The sequence below is a fragment of the Vanellus vanellus genome, assembly GCF_965231255.1.
Source record: "Vanellus vanellus genome assembly, chromosome: 26".
In the NCBI taxonomy this organism is placed as follows: Eukaryota; Metazoa; Chordata; class Aves; order Charadriiformes; family Charadriidae; genus Vanellus; species Vanellus vanellus.
Genome location: NC_138931.1, coordinates 5,221,707 through 5,240,620, shown reverse-complemented (window position 1 = coordinate 5,240,620; position 18,914 = coordinate 5,221,707). Strand labels below are relative to the sequence as shown.

The following is an 18,914-nucleotide window of genomic DNA, read 5'->3' as shown; positions in this document are numbered from 1 at the left end:
GCTTTTTAATGACATTTTTTTCACTTAAAAGTCACTGAGTCAGCAGTTTGCCCGTCGGGGATGAATGCTGATGTCCTGGCACTACTGCCTGCGTCCCCCTAACCCGTTCCCTCCGTCCAGCTGCACCAGATGTGGCCGGTATACCTTAAAATCGCTCAAAAGGAGGGGGTTGAATTTGGTAGGAGCTAGCCCCGCTTAGCAGGAGTGGTTTATTTTCCGCAGCAGCAGCGCAGGCTGCATGTTTAGGGGGGTTTCCTGCAGGCAGGGAGCGATGCTTATCTCTGCCTCAGGGATGGGAACAGACCCAAATCGCTGCCGGAGCTCTCAGCGCCTGATTGTCCATCCTCAGCGGCAGCCCGAGAGGTTTAAAGTGCGAACGTTACCCTTATACGGAGGTGCCGAGGGCCGGCCTGTGCCCCCGGAGTTTTGAAATCCCACGGCAAAGCGGGGATTGCCCCCCTCCTCGCTCGTCCCACGTCCATCCCAGCCCCAGGCCAGCCTCGCCTGTGCCGTGGGATGCTTGGCGTTCCTGCGAGCATCCCGGGGCCGACGGCAACACTTCCCAGCGCCGGCAGCTGGATTGGCTGCGGTGGCCGAACCTTTCCTTTTTAGGCTGTGCGCCTGCTCCGGCTCGGGGCTTTGCCGCCGCCGTCCCAGCTTCAAACTGGCCGCGCCAAGGCTTGCCGTGCCGGCTGGCCGCAGTGCCGGGGGTCGGAGCCGTTTGGGGATTTTGGTGAGCTTAGAGCCGACCCGCCTGTCCCCAGGAACCACCAGGGGTGGGGAAGCGATGAGACCCGGGGGGGGGGGGGGGGGGGGGGGGGCTGGGGTTGATATCCCACAGTTTGCACCCTCTTGGGGGTCTCTCTATGGCTTTGGGCATGGTCCCCCCACCCTGGGGTGGGACAGGCTCCTGCCACCAAGTCCATGCAGACCCTGTGCTCTTTCCATGCGGAGCTCTCCCAGTGCCCTGCCTCCATCCAGCCCCCCCCTCCCCCCCCCCCCTTCCTTTTTTTCCCCGTTCTGCTGGGTTTGGGGTTAATTTTTTTTTTTTTTTTTGCAGCCTGTCATATATGGCAACCTTTTGCCTCAGTGACCTCATGTTTGGCAGCAGACCAAGGGAACCGAGCTGGGACGTGAAGTGGCGGCAGGTCCCCACGGGCTCGGGGTGTGCAGTGGGGGACACTGACAAGCACATGGCCATGGGGGACAAATCCAGCCCCCGTGTGCTGAGCTTTTCCCGGAGGAAGGGGGGTGACCAGGGCAGAGCCATGGACTGGGGACATTGTTGGTGATGCGAGTGGGATGGCCGCACTGGGGACACACCATGTCCCTGTCCTGCCCTGTGGGGTGACAGCCCAGAGTCCGCTCCCTTCCTCTGGGGTCGGGGGACACACTAGGGCTCTTGGGTGTCTTCTGGCGGTGGTGGGACCCTGCAGCTCTTGGTCCTTATTCTGCACCAGTTCCTCAATGTCCCTGCCTTGAGCACAGCTCAGCACCCCGCAAAGTAGTGTGGTCACCCCGTGCCTCAGTTTCCCCATCTGCAACCTGAGTGGTGGCTCTGGGGCATCTCTCCCGCCTCGCCCCTGCCCCGGGGGGCTCGGGGAGAGTCCCCCGTGCGGGATCGTTGCCCTTAAAAAGGCAGCCGGGAGTTTGGCAGCCGCTGGTTGGCCTCTGCGAGGGCCGTGGGCTGCTGCGGCTCTGCTTGCCGCCGGCCAAGGCTGCGTCCATCCGCAGGGCCGGGGGGGTGGCTCCGGCCCCCCCCCCCCCCCCCCATGCTGCGTTCGGGCAGGGGGGGACAGGGGACAGCACCCTCTGCCTCCCCTTGGGGGGGTCTGGGCTCATCCTGCCTCCAAAATCCTCGCGGGGAGGGGGTGAGAGCTGGGGGCACCCCGATGCAGGGCTGGGCTTTAGACCCACAAGTCCCATCCCCGCGCAAGCTGAGGATTTGGGGGATGGCGGTGTTTTAGGGCACCAAAAGCCTAAAATTGGGGGCGGAGAGAAAAAAAAAAAACAACAACCCAGGGAGAGACATCCCAAAGGTGTGGGATGCTGGGGTGACACAGGGGAACCGAGGCCGGGAGGAGGCCATGCACCAACCCCGGGCACTTCCAGTGTCTCAGCGATGCCAAATTCCCATCCCGGCTGCGGGGTGTCCCCCACGGCAGAGCCCCGACACCCACCTCCACCCGGGTGGGGTTTCTTCACGTTCTCCCCATGAACCGGAGACGCTTCCACCTCCTTTTTGCCGAGACCGTCACTTATAAGGACTTGTGTCTCGCTTGTTTATCGGAGCGGAGCGTAAAAGGAACAGACTCACAAATGGGATGTTGCCTCCCAAGCATGCCCGCATACATTTTTCTTACAATAATTAACCGTGCTGGGTCCTACCATCAGTCCAAGGTCAATTTAATGAAATAAAACACCTTATATGGCCATATGGCTAACACACCATCACTTAGCCTATTTAGGGTCTTTGTTTAGAGAGGATCCGCCTCTGAGGTTTCACGGGCTCGCTGGTATTTATACCAAAGGAGCATCGGGACTCAGTCCCAGAGGAAAGCTTTCGCGTCCGCGGTGAGTACTGCCCAGCCCCGGTTTCCCTTTTGCTTGTAGGAGAACGGGAAGGAAAAACACCCCAGGGGGGGTGTTTCGGGGTGCCCCGGAGCTTACGGGGTGGCCCCGGCTCGGTTCGCGTGGCACAGGGAGGAGAGTGCCAACCCCGGCACGACCCCGCAACCGGGGGCTTCCGTGGAGGCGACGAAAGCTGGGCTGCGGCCAAAGCGGGTCGTGCTCTTCCAGAAATCCCCACGATTTGGGTTTGGTTTTTTTTTTTCTTTTTGGGCTCCTGTGAGGTTTTCGCCTGCTTCCCTCTGGATTCGGGAGCGCATCCGCCGGCGGAGGGGGGCACCCCCCCGGGAAGGGCTATATTTTTTTTATTATTATTATTTTTTTTTCCCATTTTTGGGAAAGGATGAGAGGGCAGAGCAACAAGGGGCTGCCAAGACAGGACCGGACAAGAGGGCATCGCCTGCTTTCCCCCTGCCCGCTCGGGGGGGGGGGGCACCAGCCGGGGACGGCGACGCCGGAGCTCCCTGGGGAGCGCTGCTGCCGGGCGAGCACAGGCAGGAGGCTTCGGCATCCGTTTCGGGCACCGCTTGGCGAAAGATAGAGAAGCAGCATCAGCGTGGAGCAGCACCCACGGGGGATGAGCATCACCCCACTCCCAGCATCGCCGCACCGGGGCCGGGCCCGGTGGCCGCCCCTCGGCACCGCCCACGAAGGATTTTGCCAAGCGTTCCCCAAGGATCCTCCAACCAACAGCCAAAGCCGGACGCGGTGGCGCGGCGTAACCATCTCCCCCACCCTCCTTTAACGCTGTTTTCCCCCCTCGCCCCAGCTTTTCCCCCAGGTCCCCCTGAACGCCAACCGCTCCCGGCCCCACCATGTGCGAGGAGGAGACCACCGCCCTGGTCTGCGACAACGGCTCCGGCCTCTGCAAAGCCGGCTTTGCCGGCGACGATGCCCCCCGTGCCGTCTTCCCCTCCATCGTGGGGCGACCCCGGCACCAGGTGGGTACCCTGGGGTGCGAGGATCCCCCAAATCACCCCCCCCCAGCCTGCTTTTAATCACCAAAATTAGGCTAACGAGGCCATCTCTCTCACCGGCGTTAGGGTGTCATGGTAGGCATGGGGCAGAAAGACAGCTACGTGGGCGACGAGGCGCAGAGCAAGAGGGGTATCCTCACGCTCAAGTACCCCATCGAGCACGGCATCATCACCAACTGGGATGACATGGAGAAGGTGAGACGCCCCCCACACACACACCCCCCGCCCCGGGATGGGGAACGGGTGCTGGTCCCGCCTTCGGTTTGGGGTAAAACCCCAATTCTCCTTTGCCCGCCTTAGATCTGGCACCACTCCTTCTACAACGAGCTGCGCGTGGCCCCCGAGGAGCACCCGACCCTGCTCACCGAGGCACCCCTCAACCCCAAGGCCAACCGGGAGAAGATGACCCAGGTAAGGGCGCTGCAGGGTCCCCGGGGATGGGGACGGACCCTCCAAAACCACAGGAAGGGGCTGGGGAATTTGGGGCTTTAACGAGCCAAGAGGGGCCGGCGCGGGGTGGTGGGGTGAAGCTTGGTGCTTTGAGAAGGGCAGAGCTCTCGGCGGCGGGTTCGCATGCGGCACGTGGACCCACGGGTTCGCGTGCGGCGCGTTGACCACCGGGGTTTGCCACGCGACACAATGACCCATGTATTTTTTTATTTTTTTTTATTTTTTTTTTTCCATGCAATGCGCAACCCCGCGTGGTTTTCTGTGCCATGCGATGACTCACGTTTCCACGCCGCCCGCTGCCCCACGTGGTTTTCGGTGCAGCGCAGCCCTCCGCGCGTCGTTCTGTGCAACGCGTTGTCCCCCCGTGGCCGTGCCATGCAATGAGCCACCTATTTTTCCGCGCAATGCGGCGATCTGCGGGTTTTGCCACGCAATGCCCTGACCCCATCTCTCCAGGAAGGCACTGCCCCCGTGGATTGGGGTGGGATGCGCTGGAGATCCCCATGCTCCCCCCTAATCCGCTGCCCCTCTCGCCCTCCCTCCCAGATCATGTTCGAAACCTTTAACGTCCCCGCCATGTACGTCGCCATCCAAGCCGTCCTCTCCCTCTACGCCTCCGGCCGCACAACCGGTGAGTAGGATGTGCGGCATCCACCATCCGGGGTCCATCCGGGGTGGGGAAGGGACCAAGGTGGCTTCGAGCCCCCTCCCTCACCTTTCTTCCCCCTTCCCAGGCATCGTCCTCGACTCCGGGGATGGCGTCACCCACAACGTGCCCATCTATGAGGGCTACGCTCTTCCCCATGCCATCATGCGTCTCGATTTGGCCGGCCGCGACCTCACCGACTACCTCATGAAGATCCTCACTGAGAGGGGCTACTCCTTCGTCACCACCGGTATGGGGTCAGGGAGGGGGGTAGGGGGTGAGGGGGGACCCTGCGGTGCCACCACAGCACCGGGTTGAGCCTGTTCGCCATTGTCCCCTGTAGCCGAGCGGGAAATTGTGCGCGACATCAAGGAGAAGCTCTGCTACGTGGCCCTCGACTTCGAGAACGAGATGGCCACAGCCGCCTCCTCCTCCTCGCTGGAGAAGAGCTACGAGCTCCCCGACGGGCAGGTCATCACCATCGGGAACGAGCGTTTCCGCTGCCCCGAGACCCTCTTCCAACCCTCCTTCATCGGTGAGCCCACCCCCAATGGTCCTGGCTGTCCCCTAGGTGGTTGCCCCCCATGCCCACCACCCCACCAGTGGACAACCAGCTCCCATGAGTGCCCTGCAGAGGTGTTTCGGGTCTCCCCTAAGCGCTTTGCACCCCAAACCGGGGGGGGGACGACAAACCCATGGGTGACCCCATGGCTCTTTTGGGGAGCCCTGAGGAGGCATGGGTGGGGGTCAGGGTGCTGACAGCTCCCTTCCACCCCAGGCATGGAGTCAGCCGGCATCCACGAGACAACCTACAACTCCATCATGAAGTGCGACATCGACATCCGCAAGGACCTCTACGCCAACAACGTCTTGTCCGGCGGCACCACCATGTACCCCGGCATCGCCGACCGCATGCAGAAGGAAATCACGGCACTGGCTCCCAGCACCATGAAGATCAAAGTAGGTGGTGGTGGTGGGGCAAAACCATGGCCACCAACGCCCCCAGTCTTCTCCTGGTGTAGGTTTGATGGCGGGGGGTTCAGGGGGTGCATCCTAATGGCTCGTGTCTCGGCAGATCATTGCCCCACCGGAGCGGAAGTACTCGGTGTGGATCGGTGGCTCCATCCTGGCGTCCCTCTCCACCTTCCAGCAGATGTGGATCAGCAAACCCGAGTACGACGAGGCCGGACCATCCATCGTCCACCGAAAATGCTTCTAAGCCCCTTCCCCACCCCGTGGTGGCCCCCCATGCCTGGGCTGGGGCGCCTCGCTCCTCCTCGGTCCCCGCCGCTCCTCCCCGCCACCCACTGCGCATTAAAGCCTTTTCTCCAGGCTCTGCCCCTTTTCTGGGAGATGTTGGGGCATTGGGGGGTGGAAGGGGTAGGGGGGGGGAGCTGAGGGTAACAGGGGGAGGAGTGGGCCAGCCCCGACCTCACGTTGCTGCTCCCGATGTCATGCTGATGCCTTTGACTCTGCCTTGATGCCCCCAACCCCATGCCAAAGCCCCTGACCCCATGTTGTTGCCTCCAACCCTGTGTTGATGCCCTTGACCCCATGTTGGTATCCCCAATGTTGTGTTGGTGCCCCTGACCCCATTTTGGTGCCCTTGACCTCATGTTGCTGTCCCTGACCCCATGTTGGTGCCCCCAATGTCACACTGATGCCCTCAATCCTGTGTTGCTGTCCCCAACCCCACGTCGATGCCCTTGACCCCATGTTGGTGCCCCCAACCCCATGTTGATGTCCCGAACCCCACGTCGATGCCCTTGACCCCATGCTGGTGCCCCCAAACCTGTGTTGATGCCCCCAACACTGTGTTGATGTCCCCAACCCCACGTCGATGTCCTTGACCCCATGCTGGTGTCCCCAACCCTGTGTTGGTGTCCTCAACCCCATGTCGATGCCCATGACCCCATGTTGGTGCCCCCAAACCGTGTGTTGATGTCCCCAACCCCACGTCTATGCCCTTGACCCCCTGTTGGTACCCCCAACCCTGTGTTGATGTCCCCAACCCCACGTTGATGCCCTTGACCCCATGTTGGTGTCCCCAATGTTGTGTTGGTGCCTTTGACCTCATATTCATGTCCCTGACCCCATGTTGGTGCCCCCAGTGTCACACTGATGCCCTCAACCCTGTGTTGATGTCCCCAACCCCATGTTGATCCCCTTGACCCCATGTTGGTGTCCCCAATGTTGTGTTGGTGCCTTTGACCTCATGTTCATGTCCCTGACCCCATGTTGGTGCCCCCAATGTCACACTGATGCCCTCAACCCTGTGTTGATGTCCCCAACCCCATGTCGATGCCCTTGACCCCATGTTGGTGTCCCCAATGTTGTGTTGGTGCCTTTGACCTCATATTCATGTCCCTGACCCCATGTTGGTGCCCCCAGTGTCACACTGATGCCCTCAACCCTGTGTTGATGTCCCCAACCCCATGTTGATCCCCTTGACCCCATGTTGGTGTCCCCAATGTTGTGTTGGTGCCTTTGACCTCATGTTCATGTCCCTGACCCCATGTTGGTGCCCCCAATGTCACACTGATGCCCTCAACCCTGTGTTGATGTCCCCAACCCCATGTCGATGCCCTTGACCCCATGTTGGTGTCCCCAATGTTGTGTTGGTGCCCTTGACTTCATGTTCATGTCCCTGACCCCATGTTGGTGCCCCCAATGTCACACTGATGCCCTCAACCCTGTGTTGATGTCCCCAACCCCACATTGATGCCCTTGACCCCATGGTGGTGCCCCAAATTTTGTGTTGATGCCCCCAACCCCGTGTCGATGTCCCCAACCCCATGTCAACGCCCTTGACCCTATGCTGGTGCTCCTGACCCCACAGTGACACCCTCAACCCCCGTCGGTGCCCCGCCCCCGCGCTGGTGCCCCGCCCCTTCCCCTCCCCAGCACTGCTGGGATGTGCTGTGGGCGGAGTCACATTTGCATAAATTACCATCCCCCCCCCCCCAGCGCCGCGCGTGCCTCCAGCCTCCGCTTCCGCCTCCCCCCCCCCCAACAACTTCCCGCGTGTTGACGTCACGGGAAGGCCGCGCGCGCGCGCGCTCCTCTTATTACCATGTCATTAACATATGACGCGGGAAGGCGGAAGCGGTGGCGGGATGGGGCGGTGCGGGGCCGCTCTGCGCCTGTCCCTGGAGGGGAACATCGGTACCGGGGCGGGGGGGGGGACGGGCGACAACGGGGGTCCCCGGGGCGACAAGGGGGGAGGGTGACACTGGGGGGAGGGGGGCAGTTCGGGGGGTCTGCCCGGGGGTTGGGCTGGGGGGGGCAGGAGGATTTGGGGTGCGATGGAGGTGGGGGGATTTATGAGACCTCTCGTGGTCTAATTTAATGGCTGTAATTAATTATTCTTGCCGCCTGGCTGCGGGGAAGGGGGGGGGGGGGGCACCCCAAAAACCCGCGTTACCCTGCGGCAGGGGCTGGGGTGAGGGGGGGCACACACAGGCTCACCCCACGCTGTGTCCCCCCTCCCCACAGCCGTGGGGAAATCCACCTTCCTGAAGCTGCTGGGTGCCACCTTCCCCGAGTGGCACTTGGTGACCGAACCCGTGGCACAGTGGCGCAAGGTGCCAGCCGGCGGCACGGCCGAGGTAACGGCGGGTACCGGCTGCGTCACGGCACCACGCCGCCGTGGGACGACCTCGTCCCTCTCCCTCCATCTCTTCCTTCTGCAGGTGGCCCTGGGCTCCGGCAACCTTCTCCAGATGATGTACCAGGAACCGGCGCGGTGGTCCTACACCTTCCAGACCTTCTCCTGCATCAGTCGGCTGAAGGCGATGCTGGAGCCCCCGCCTGAGCGCTTCCCCGGGACCCCCCACCCCGTGCGGGTCTTCGAGCGCTCCGTCTACAGCGACAGGTACCCAACAGCCCCACGTTGGGGAAGGAAGAGGGATAGAGGGATTAAATGGGATAACGAGCATCCCCACGGGCCGGGTTGTGTCCCCTGGGACCTCCGGGCTGAGCAGAGCCACTGTGCCCGGTGAAGCCTGAAGCGATGCTTAATTACAGAAATGTGCTCGTTGGATAATTTAGGTCTTCGTTACACCCCAAATAATTTTGGCTGATGGTTGCCCCATCCTCACCCATGTCAGGTGGTGGCTCGATGTCCTTTAGGTGATGGCCGGCGAGCCGTGCGGGGCGGCTGCGTGTCCCCCAACATCCCTCAGCCCCAAATTAAAGATTTTTTTTTTTTAAAAAACACCCACAGTTCTCAGTTGGAGCAAAAAAAAAAAAAAAAAGGTTTTGAAGCCGCCCGAGCATGGGGATGGCTCGGAGGTCCCGGTGCCGGCGGTGACCAACTGCCCTGTCCCCTCTCTCCGTCCCGTCCCAGGTATGTCTTCGCCAAGAACCTCTTTGAGGCCGGGCACCTGCAGCCGCTGGAGTGGGCCGTTTACCAGGACTGGCACGGCTTCCTCCTGCGGCACCTGGGCCACCGCGCCGCCCTCCACGGCTTCCTCTACCTGCGGGCCACGCCGCAGGTGGGTGCCGGTCGGAGCCCCCCCCCCCCTCCCCACCGCCCCGTGTTCACGCGGCACGCGTTCAGCTCAGCGCAGAGCCCGGCGAGGTCATGGATTTGCCAAAATGTTGGGGTTTAACCCTAAATCGTTGGCCTGGAGGAGTGGGGCCCGCTCCCGTTCCCGTGGGAATGTTGGAGGGTGTTTTGCTACCATCCTAAAGTGGATTTTGGGGAGGTTTGGGGGGGCTGCAGTATCTTCTTGGGATGTCCCATGCTGGGCTGCGGTCCCTGCCCTGGGGCTGCTTTGCCTGATACCCTCATCCCGTTAACCTCCCTGCATCCCGTTAACCTCCCATCTCTCCCGTCTCTCCCATTAACCTCCCATCACTCCCACCTCCCATCAACCTCCCGTCTCTCCCATTAACCCCCCATCACTCCCACATCCCATCAACCTCCCGTCTCTCCCGTTAACCTCCCATCGCTCCCACATCCCCTTAACCTCCCCGCATCCCCGTTCACCTGCCATCTCTCCCGTTAACTTCCCATCTCTCCCACATCCCGTTAACCTCCCATCTGCCGCACATCCCCTTAACCGCCCCGCATCCCATTCACCTCCCGTCTCTCCTGCATCCCCTTAACCTGCCGTCTCTCCCGCATCCTATTAACTTCCCATCTCCCCATTAACCTCCTGTCTCTCCCGCATCCTGTTAACCTTCCATCTGTCCTATTACCCTCCCATCTCCTCCGCATCCCGTTAACCTCCCCGCATCCCATTAACCTGTCTCCACGTGTCCCCTTAACATCCCATCTCTCCCGTTAATTTCCCATCTCTCCCACATCCCGTTAACCTGCCATCTCTCCCGCTAACCTCCCGTCTCCCCCACATCCCGTTAACCTGCCATCTCTCCCGCTAACCTCCCGTCTCCCCATTAACCTCCCGTCTCTCCTGCATCCTGGTTACCTTCCATCTCTCCCATTACCCCCTCCCATCCCCCCCCGTTGCCCTCCTGTCTCCCAGACGTGCCTGGAGCGGCTGCGGCGGAGGGCGAGGAGCGAGGAGGGGGGGATCCGGCTGGGCTACCTGCAGCAGCTCCACGCACAGCACGAGCGCTGGCTGGTGGAGAAGACCACCCAGTGAGTCCGAATCCGTCCCCGTGCGCTCCCACCACCCCCCCCCGGCACCGCAACCAGTCACGGTTTTTGGGGTGCCCCCACTGATTTGGGGGGGGGGGGGGTGTTAATTGGTTGAACCCCTTCTCTCTCCCTCCCTTCTTCAGGGTCCACTTTGCGGGCGTGAAGCACGCGCCCGTCCTGGTGCTGGATGTGGACAAGGACTTCGAGCATGACGTGGCCGTGCAGGGCATCCTCATGACGCAGGTGGGCACGGCCGCGGCAGCACGGCTCGGCGGCATCCCGCTACCGGGAGCGCGGTCGGAGTGGTGCTGACCTCCGAGCCTCCTCCTCATCTGCATTTTTCCATGGAAAAAATAATTTCCACATCCTTGGTCCAAGCTGGTTTCAACCTCAGCGCCATTCCGGTGCTGTTCCGGTGCCGCGCTCTCAAACCAGTTTCTCCTTGCAGGTGGAGGCTTTTGCGACGGCGCTGCGAGCCAAAGCGTTGCCATCGCACCCCGACCCTCGCTGAGCGGCGGCGGCACCATCCCTGCCCACCGGTACCCGCGCCGAGCGGCGGAGCCGGGAAGGGAGCATCACCGCCGTGAGCTCCGGTGAAGATCCCAACACCAAGGACAAGGGACGAGTTCTGGTCCCCGAACTGTCCCCCTCGGTCCTTTTATTTTGGGTGAGGGGTGTATTTAAGGCGCTGACGGCACGGGGATGGTTTTAAGGCGAATAAGCGGAGGCGCAGCCGTGGGCTGAGCTCCGGGGCGGCGTGACGCGCTCCCCCGCGCGCTTGGGGGACCAGGTCACCGCTGCCACCCCCTCCCCATCTCTAGGGCTCCCCAGCCCGGGGTGCCGGAGCCGGGGATGCTCCGCAACGTAGATTTTAACCCGCTGGTTCAATTCCAACCGAAAATCACCATGGGTCATGTTTAGGTTATACCAACCCCCATATTTTATTATTTTATATAGTTGGGGTTTTTTTGGTTTTTTTTTTGTTTTTTTTCCCCTTAAATTAAAAACAAAGCGATGTTGAGCTCTTCTGTGTCCTGACCTGCGGGCGGGGGGTTGGGAGGGGGTCATCAGTGGGTGCTGTGCCATGGGGGGATGTTGTCCCCCATTGTGGATTTTGGGGTGTCTGCGGTCGGGGGAGTGGGGGGTGACCCTGTGGAGGGGGGGGGGGATGGACAGCCGAGGGGACAGTGCCCCGGGGTGTGGGTCAGGCTGGGCTGGGTTTGGGGGAAAACCGTGGGGATTTCACTATCCCACGCGATATCCTGGTCTCTAAATCGGAGAAGAGATGGATTCGACAGACGGACCACTCAGTGGATAAAGAACGGGCTGGACGGTCGCACGCAGAGTCGTGGTCAACGGCTCCGTGTCCAAGTGGAGAGGAGTGACGAGTGGTGGTCCTCAGAGGTCGGCACTGGGACCGGTGCTGTTCAACGTCTTTGTTGGTGACGTGGACAGTGGGATGGAGCGCACCCTCAGCGAGTTTGCCGATGATCCCGAGCTGCGCTGTGAGGCAGACACGCCGGAGGGGAGGGATGCCATCCAGAGGGACCTGCACAGGCCGGAGAGGTGGGCCTGTGCCAACCTCATGAAGTTCAACCAGGCCGAGTGCAAGGCCCTACAGCTGGGCCGGGGCAATCCCGAGCACAAATCCACAGACTCGACCGACTCCGCCAAGGTCTGACGGGTTTTCTTACGTCTTTTGGCGAGGTTTATGGAGGGCACGGCTGTGGAGGAGCTTGTCCCCCCTACTCCTGGTGGCAAAGGGCAACCTCTGGTTGAACCCGCAGCAGATATCCTCAACAAGGGAGGTCTAGAGGCAGCAAATACCCTAATTCAGAATCAGACTCACAGAGTGGTTGGGGCTGGAAAGGCCCTCTGGAGCTCCCCCAGTGCCACCCCCCACCAGAGCAGGGGCACCTCCAGCAGTGGCACAGGACACCTCCAGGCGGGTTTGGAATGGCTCCAGAGGGGGAGACTCCCCCCCTCTCTGGGCAGCTGTGCCAGTGCTCTGCCGCCCTCACGGGAGAGAAGTCCCTCCTCAGGTTGAGATGGAACTTCCTATGGTCAAGTTTGTGCCTGTTCCCTCTTGTCCTGTCACTGGGCACCACTGGAAACAGACTGTTCCCATCCCCCCAACACCCTCCCTTTAAGGATTGATAAGATCCCCCCTCAGTCTTCTCCAGACTAAAGAGACTAAAAAGACCCAATTTTAGGGACATAGTTTAGTGGTGGGCTTCTCAGTGTTAGGCTGATGGCTGGACTAGACCATCTTACAGGTCTTTTCCAATCTAGGAGATTCTGTGATTCTGTATTTCCCTCAGCATTTCCTCATCAGAGAGATGTTCCAGTCCCCTCAACATCTCCGCAGCCCTTTGCTGGACCCTCTCCAGCAGTTCCCTGTCCTTCTTGACTGGGAGAGCCCCAAACTGGACACAGCACTCCAGATGTGGCCTCCCCGGGGCAGAGCAGAGGGGGAGGATGACCTCCCTCCACCTGCTGGCCACGCTCTGCTTGACACACCCCAGGATGCCACTGGCCGCCTTGGCCACCAGGGCACATTGCTGCCTCATGGGCATCCTGTTGGCCACCGGGACTCCCAGGTCCCTTTCCCCAGAGCTGCTCTCCAGCAGGTCAGCCCCTGACCTGTACTGGTGCGTGGGGTTATTCCCCCCCAGATACAGCACCCCACACTCACCCTTGTTGAACTTCATTAGGTTCCTCCAGTCTGCCTTGGCGGGGAATGGCTGGAGAGCAGCCCTGAGGAGAAGGCCCTGGGGGTGTTGGTGGGTGAGAAGCTCCCCATGAGCCGGCAATGTGCGATCGCGGCCCAGAAAGCCCCCCACACCCTGGGCTGCATCCCCCGCAGCGTGGCCAGCAGGGCCAGGGGGGGATTGGGCCCCTCTGCTGCGCTCTGCTCTGGGGAGACCCCCCCACAGTGCTGCCTCCAGCTCGGGGGGTCCCCACAGCAGAAGGCCCCGGAGCTGTTGGAGCGGGGCCAGAGGAGGCCCCGGAGCTGCTGGGAGGGCTGGAGCCCCTCTGCTGGGAGGACAGGCTGGGAGAGGTGGGGGGGTTCAGCCTGGAGAGGAGAAGGCTCTGGGGAGACCTCAGAGCCCCTTCCAGTGCCTAAAGGGGCTCCAGGAGAGCTGGGGAGGGACTTTTTACAAGGACATGGAGTGATGGGACGAGGGGGAATGGCTTCAAACTGGAAGAGGGGAGGTTGAGATGAGATATTGGGAAGAAATTGTTGCCTGTGCGGGCGGTGAGCCCCTGGCGCAGGGTGCCCCGAGAAGCTGTGGCTGCCCCATCCCTGGAGGTGCTCAAGGCCGGGTTGGACGGGGCTGGGAGCAACCTGGGCTGGGGGGAGGTGGCCCTGCCCGGGGCAGGGGGTGGCACTGGGTGGTCTTCAAGGTCCCGTCCAACCCAACCCACTCTATGAATCGGGACCCATTGGGTGGTTTTTGCTGGGGGGGTGTGGGTTTGACACTTTAGGAGGACCTCTTGGTGTCCAGGGGGGAGGGGGAAGAGTGGCAGCCCGACGGGGGGGGGGGGGAGGCTGAGATGGGGGGCTGTGGGGCAGGGTTTGGGGCGGGATATGGGGCAGAGGTTGGGGGAATTTGGGGGGCTGTCTGTGGGGCAGGGGGTGGGGAGCACAGCAGCGGGGCTTCCACCCCGGGGGTTTTCTCCAGCGACCCCCCCCAATAACAACAGCGCAGGACCCGCGCGGATCACAGCCCGACCGTAACAACAGATTGGGGGCTCTGACACGGACCCACGGCCGGCGACCCTACAATAACAACCCGGTAGGTGCCCCCATCCGGCGACCCTTCAGTAACCATCAGGTGCCCCCCCCTTCCCGTCCAGCGACCCTACAATAACAACCCGCTGCCCCCCCCCCATCCAGCGACCCTTCAGTAACAATCTGGTGCCCCCGCCCCCCCCCCATCTAGGGACCTTACAATAACGACCCACTGCACCCCCCCCAACGACCCTATAATAACAACCCGCTGACCTCCCCCCCATCCAGCGACCCTACAATAACATTCTGGTGCCCCCCCCCCCATCCAGCGACCCTACAATAACATTCTGGTGCCCCCCCCCCATCCAGCGACCCTACAATAACATTCTGGTGCCCCCCCCCATCCAGCGACCCTACAATAACAACCCACTGCCCCCCCCCATCCAGCGACCCTACAACAACATTCTGGTGCCCCCCCCTTCCCATCCAGCGACCCTACAATAACGACCCACTACCCTCCCCCCCCCCCCCAGCGACCCTACAATAACAACCCACTGCCCCCCCCCCCCAGCGACCCTACAATAACATTCTGATGCCCCCCTCCATCCAGCGACCCTACAATAACGACCCACTGCCCCCCCCAGCGACCCTACAATAACAACCCACTGCTCCCCCCCATCCAGCGACCCTACAATAACAACCCACTGCTCCCCCCCATCCAGCGACCCTACAATAACGACCCACTGCCCCCCCCCATCCAGCGACCCTACAATAACGACCCACTGCCCCCCCCCCAGCGACCCTACAATAACGACCCACTGCCCCCCCCCCCAGCGACCCTACAATAACGACCCACTGCCCCCCCCCCCAGCGACCCTACAATAACAACCCACTGCCCCCCCCCATCCAGCGACTCTACAATAACATTCTGGTGCCCCCCCCCAACCAGCGACCCTACAATAACAACCTGCTGCCCCCCCACATCCAGCGACCCTTCAGTAACAATCTGGTGCCCCCCCCCTTCCCATCCAGCGACCCTACAATAACAACCCCAACCCCCCCCTCCCCAACTCACAGCCCCCCCTCCCCTCTTCCCCCCTAACCCCCCCAACCCCCCCCAGCGCTCACCCTCCGCTCCCCCCCATAACCCCAGAGGGTCTGGGTGCCCCCCCCCCAAAAAAAAAACCCCAACCCTTGCTTGCTGCAAAGCATTATGGGGGGTGGCACAAGGTGTTGGCCTCGACAGCCCCCCCCCCCCGCCCGACCGCCCCCCCCCCCTCCCCCCCCCGAGAGGGCTCCTGCAGAACAAAGGACGCAGCAGCAGCAGCAGCAACGTGCGGCTCCGCTGCAACACCCACCCGGGGGGGTTCCGGGGGGGGGGGGGGGTGTCCAATTTGCCACCGCATTTCACCCCCTCTTTCCTTCCCCCCCCCCCCGCCCCCCCAACATCCCACACCGTCGTGCGTGCACTTCGCAGTGGATCGAACCCTCCCCCCCGCCCCCCCAATTCCAAGGGGGTGCTGTACCCCCTCTTTTTTTTTTTTTTTTAATTCCGGTAATGCTCTTTATATCAAAAATTAAGGGAGGGGGTTCGGGGGGGGGGGGGGGGTGGAAAGTTGCCGGCGAAGTTGTGCGGCGGCGGGGTGAAGTTGTGCGACGTTGTGTGGTTTGGTGTTTTGGTGTTTTTTTTTTTTTAAGGGGAAAAAAAAAAAAAAGAAAAATAAAAAAGGAAAATGGGGTGGAAAAAAATTTGGGGGGGGGTGGGTGGGATGAAGTAGGGGGTGGGGGGGAGGTTTTGGTGGGAGTTTTGGGGGGAAAAGAGGGGTGGGGAGTCCCCCGGGGGCCGCCCCCGGGGTGGAAACGGCGTGGGAATGAAAAGTTGGGGCGACTCAACGTCAGCCGAGCGCTTCGTTCGCCTCTGTCCCCGCAGAAGTCACCGGTGTCCCCACGGCGGGGGGGTGGTGGTGGTGGGGGGGACACACACACGACATAGACACACACAGGGGACGGGGACGGCGTTATGTCCTTCTCCTCGGGCCCCCGGTTCGTTTACCGCCCCGGTTCAGCCGCCGGTTCCCCCCCGGCGAGGGGGACCCCCCAAATCTAACGTTCGCCCCCCGGGAGCGAGATGGAGAGGTGCGAGAGGCTTCGCCGGGAGGTGAGTGTGCCCATCCCCCCCCTCCCCCCCCCAAATTCATCTTCCCCCCCTCCCCTTCCCGGGACGTCTTCACCTTTTTTGGGGTGAATCGTGGCCTCTTTGGGTCGATTCGTGGCCTCTTTGGGTCGGTTGTGACGTCACCGTAACTTGGGGGGGGGTGGGGTGGGGGGTGGGGGTCGGGCAGGGAAAGCCCCTTCTTGGTTGGTCGGTGGTTTTATTTTTTTAAGGGTATTTCCGCGGGAAATGGGACCTTCTGCTGCCTTAAAAGCTGCTTTGATGCCTTAACACCCCCCCCTCCTCTTGCCCCCCCCCCCCCCAAATCTCAGCTGGTCCCTGGGGTGTCCCCAAAACATCGCTGCAGGGGAGGTGGCACCAGGACGCGTGGGACACCCCCACCCCCCTTTAAATTGAATTTCTTGGAATTTCGGGCTATAAAAGAGCAAAACGCTGCGTGAAACCCACCCGGGTGCTGTTGTGGGGAGGAGGGGTGATGTGTCCCTTAAAAAAAAAAAAGGGGGGGGGGGTGGCGAGGAAGGGGGAGCCGGGGGAAGGTGGGGGGGGGGGAGCATCACCAATCCGACAAGTCGCGGCATTTTCCCCCCCCCCCAAAAAAAATCACCGCTTCGGCGCTTCTGGTTTTACCGGCCGGGGTGGTTGTAACTGGGATTTCTAATATCGCGCCCAAGACTTGGGGGGGTGGGGGGGGAAACCCACTGGGATGGGGGGAAAACACACTGGGATGGGGGGGCTGCTCCAGCTTTGGAGCGGGGGGGGGGGATGTCTCGGAAGCGGAGAGGTGGGGATGGGCGGAATATAAACCCCAAGCAGATTTTTAGGGTTTTGTGTGTGTCCCCCCCCCAAATTGCTGCTGTTTGGGGGTTTTGGGGGTATTGTTGGGTGGGGGGGTGGGGGTAGGGTGTTGAGCATCCGTCGCGTGCGTCCCGAATGTATCCGGCAGGTTTTGCCCTTGGGATGGCTGGTGGGAAGCTGGAATGGGGACGGTGGGGACAGTGGGGACGGTGGGGACGGTGGCTCGCCCGGCGCTGCTTGGCACATGGCAGGGGTAGAGGGGAAGGACTTTGCCCTTGGCACAGCGCCGGTGAAAACGGCTGACGGTGAAGATTTGAGCTCCGGCACTTTTCCGGGGTGGGTGTGCTAAAAAAAAAAATTAAAAAAAAAAAAATTAAAAAAAAGATGATTTATAGAAGATGCTGCCGACACCGGAGTCGGCGGTGGTGGGATTCCCTTGGGAAGTCTTTGCCCACCCCGCGCTGGTCCCGGTGATGCCGGCGGCCGAGCGAGGGGTGTGCCGAGGTTCCCACGTCCCGGCGCCTTTCCCGGGGTGGTTTGGCAGCCGAAGCGTGCCGGGGAGTCAGCCACTTTCTCCGGCACCGGTTCTGCCCGTTCCTCCGGCTCGGCCGGGTCCCGGGAATGCCGGCGTCTCCCATGGCACCTCCGTCGCTGGAGCCGCCGCTCATCCCGGCTCCCTCTGGGTTTGATGTCCCCACCGGGTGATGCATCCCCATCCCTGAGGAATGGGAGAGGAGGAGGGAAGGTGATGGAGGTGGAGGTTTCACTCCGCTCCCCATCCCGCCGGCGGCGCCGGACCCTCTCCCGCCCTCCCCGGGGCGGCTCTCATTGCCTTTGCCATTTGCATAACTAATCAACGTCTTGGGAACCCGCTCGTTACCGCCGCAGCAAAATATACGGCAAAGCCTCGCTCAGCGCCGGAGAGCCGCCGGTTTCAAACGAGAGCCGCCCAAACAGCCCGGCAAAGATGGGGGCCAGCGGAGGGGAGGATGCTCCCACACTTATTTAAGGACAAACCTTAAATAAATCCCATGGGAAACCCCATTCCCGGCAGAAATTGTTACGCCGGCACCCCAAAATCCCTTTTGCCGGGTGGCGGTGGGACGCGGTGCAGGTCAAGGTGTCCCCGGCGTTGGGAAACGAGATCCCTTCACTGAATTTGGTGGGCTGTCGCGGTGCCAAACGCTGGAGATTAGGGATAATCTCGTTTAAAGCATCGCTAATAAAAAGTTACTAAATTTGGCCATCTCGAGGGGTTTCCCTGTTTTTTTTTTAAAAAAAAAAAAACAACACAACCCCAACCTGGGATCTGGCATCCCCGGAAAAGCACCGGGGTGATGGATGATGGTCGGGGGTTGGTCTCATTTTCGGCCGGTGCGTGCCGGTGTCACCCGAAGGACCGTCACCCGCCTGCCGGTGATGTCTTCGGTTAAGCCGGAGCGACCCTCGCCGTCACCGTGCCTCCGCCGAAAATATCTCAGATCTCGGCTGCGACGTTTAAAATGACACGGGAGCGCATCACCGGCTGGATGCCGGCGGCCGCGCTGCCCCGTCCGGCCGCAGGAGGAGGAGGAGGAGGATGGGAGGAAGGAGGCGTCCGCGTTAATTAAATCCCCTCGCCGTGGTTTTGGTTTTTTTTTTTTTTTGGCGGCGGCGCGTGTCACGGCGGCGCCGAATTCGGTTGGGGCAAAGGGGGGGGGGGGGGTTGCAGTGCCGTCGTGCAAGGTTGGAAATTGGAGGGGGGGTGGAGGGGGGAACCAGTTCCCGGCACCAGTTTATCCTATTTATTCCCGTGGGAGTCGCAGCGCTGGCAGCAAAGGTCATATCCCGGCGGGCTCCATCGGGTGCGGCGTTGCAGCGGAGCGCTCGGCTCACGCGTGGCCTTTTCGGGAAGGGATGAG

At 61.7% G+C, this 18,914-nt stretch overlaps 2 protein-coding genes across 3 annotated transcripts in view; both read left to right on the top strand.

Moving 5' to 3' along the window:
- Nucleotides 1–6,035, top strand: part of ACTG2 (actin gamma 2, smooth muscle) — a 124,449-nt gene extending 118,414 nt beyond the window's left edge. The window contains exons 1-9 of one of the 2 annotated variants that reach the window (XM_082495636.1): nt 2,556–2,574; nt 3,398–3,569; nt 3,672–3,800; nt 3,906–4,016; nt 4,602–4,686; nt 4,790–4,951; nt 5,045–5,236; nt 5,480–5,661; nt 5,777–6,035. In XM_082495636.1, the coding sequence (XP_082351762.1) occupies nt 3,444–3,569; nt 3,672–3,800; nt 3,906–4,016; nt 4,602–4,686; nt 4,790–4,951; nt 5,045–5,236; nt 5,480–5,661; nt 5,777–5,920 (1,131 nt within the window). In that variant the 5' untranslated portion in view covers nt 2,556–2,574; nt 3,398–3,443 and the 3' untranslated portion in view covers nt 5,921–6,035. Of the gene's footprint in view, nt 1–2,555; nt 2,575–3,397; nt 3,570–3,671; nt 3,801–3,905; nt 4,017–4,596; nt 4,687–4,789; nt 4,952–5,044; nt 5,237–5,479; nt 5,662–5,776 lie in introns of those variants that run through there. The other variant, XM_082495637.1, reaches the window with a different exon arrangement.
- Nucleotides 6,036–7,787: 1,752 nt separating this feature from the next.
- On the top strand, nt 7,788–11,330 carry DGUOK (deoxyguanosine kinase; the record flags this gene model as incomplete). Its single annotated transcript, XM_082495784.1, has 7 exons — nt 7,788–7,866; nt 8,197–8,309; nt 8,394–8,575; nt 9,050–9,197; nt 10,194–10,309; nt 10,453–10,552; nt 10,758–11,330. The coding sequence occupies 7 exons, from the start codon at nt 7,788–7,790 to the stop codon at nt 10,818–10,820; spliced, it is 801 nt and encodes a 266-aa protein (XP_082351910.1). The 3' UTR covers nt 10,821–11,330.
- Nucleotides 11,331–18,914: the final 7,584 nt, after the last annotated feature.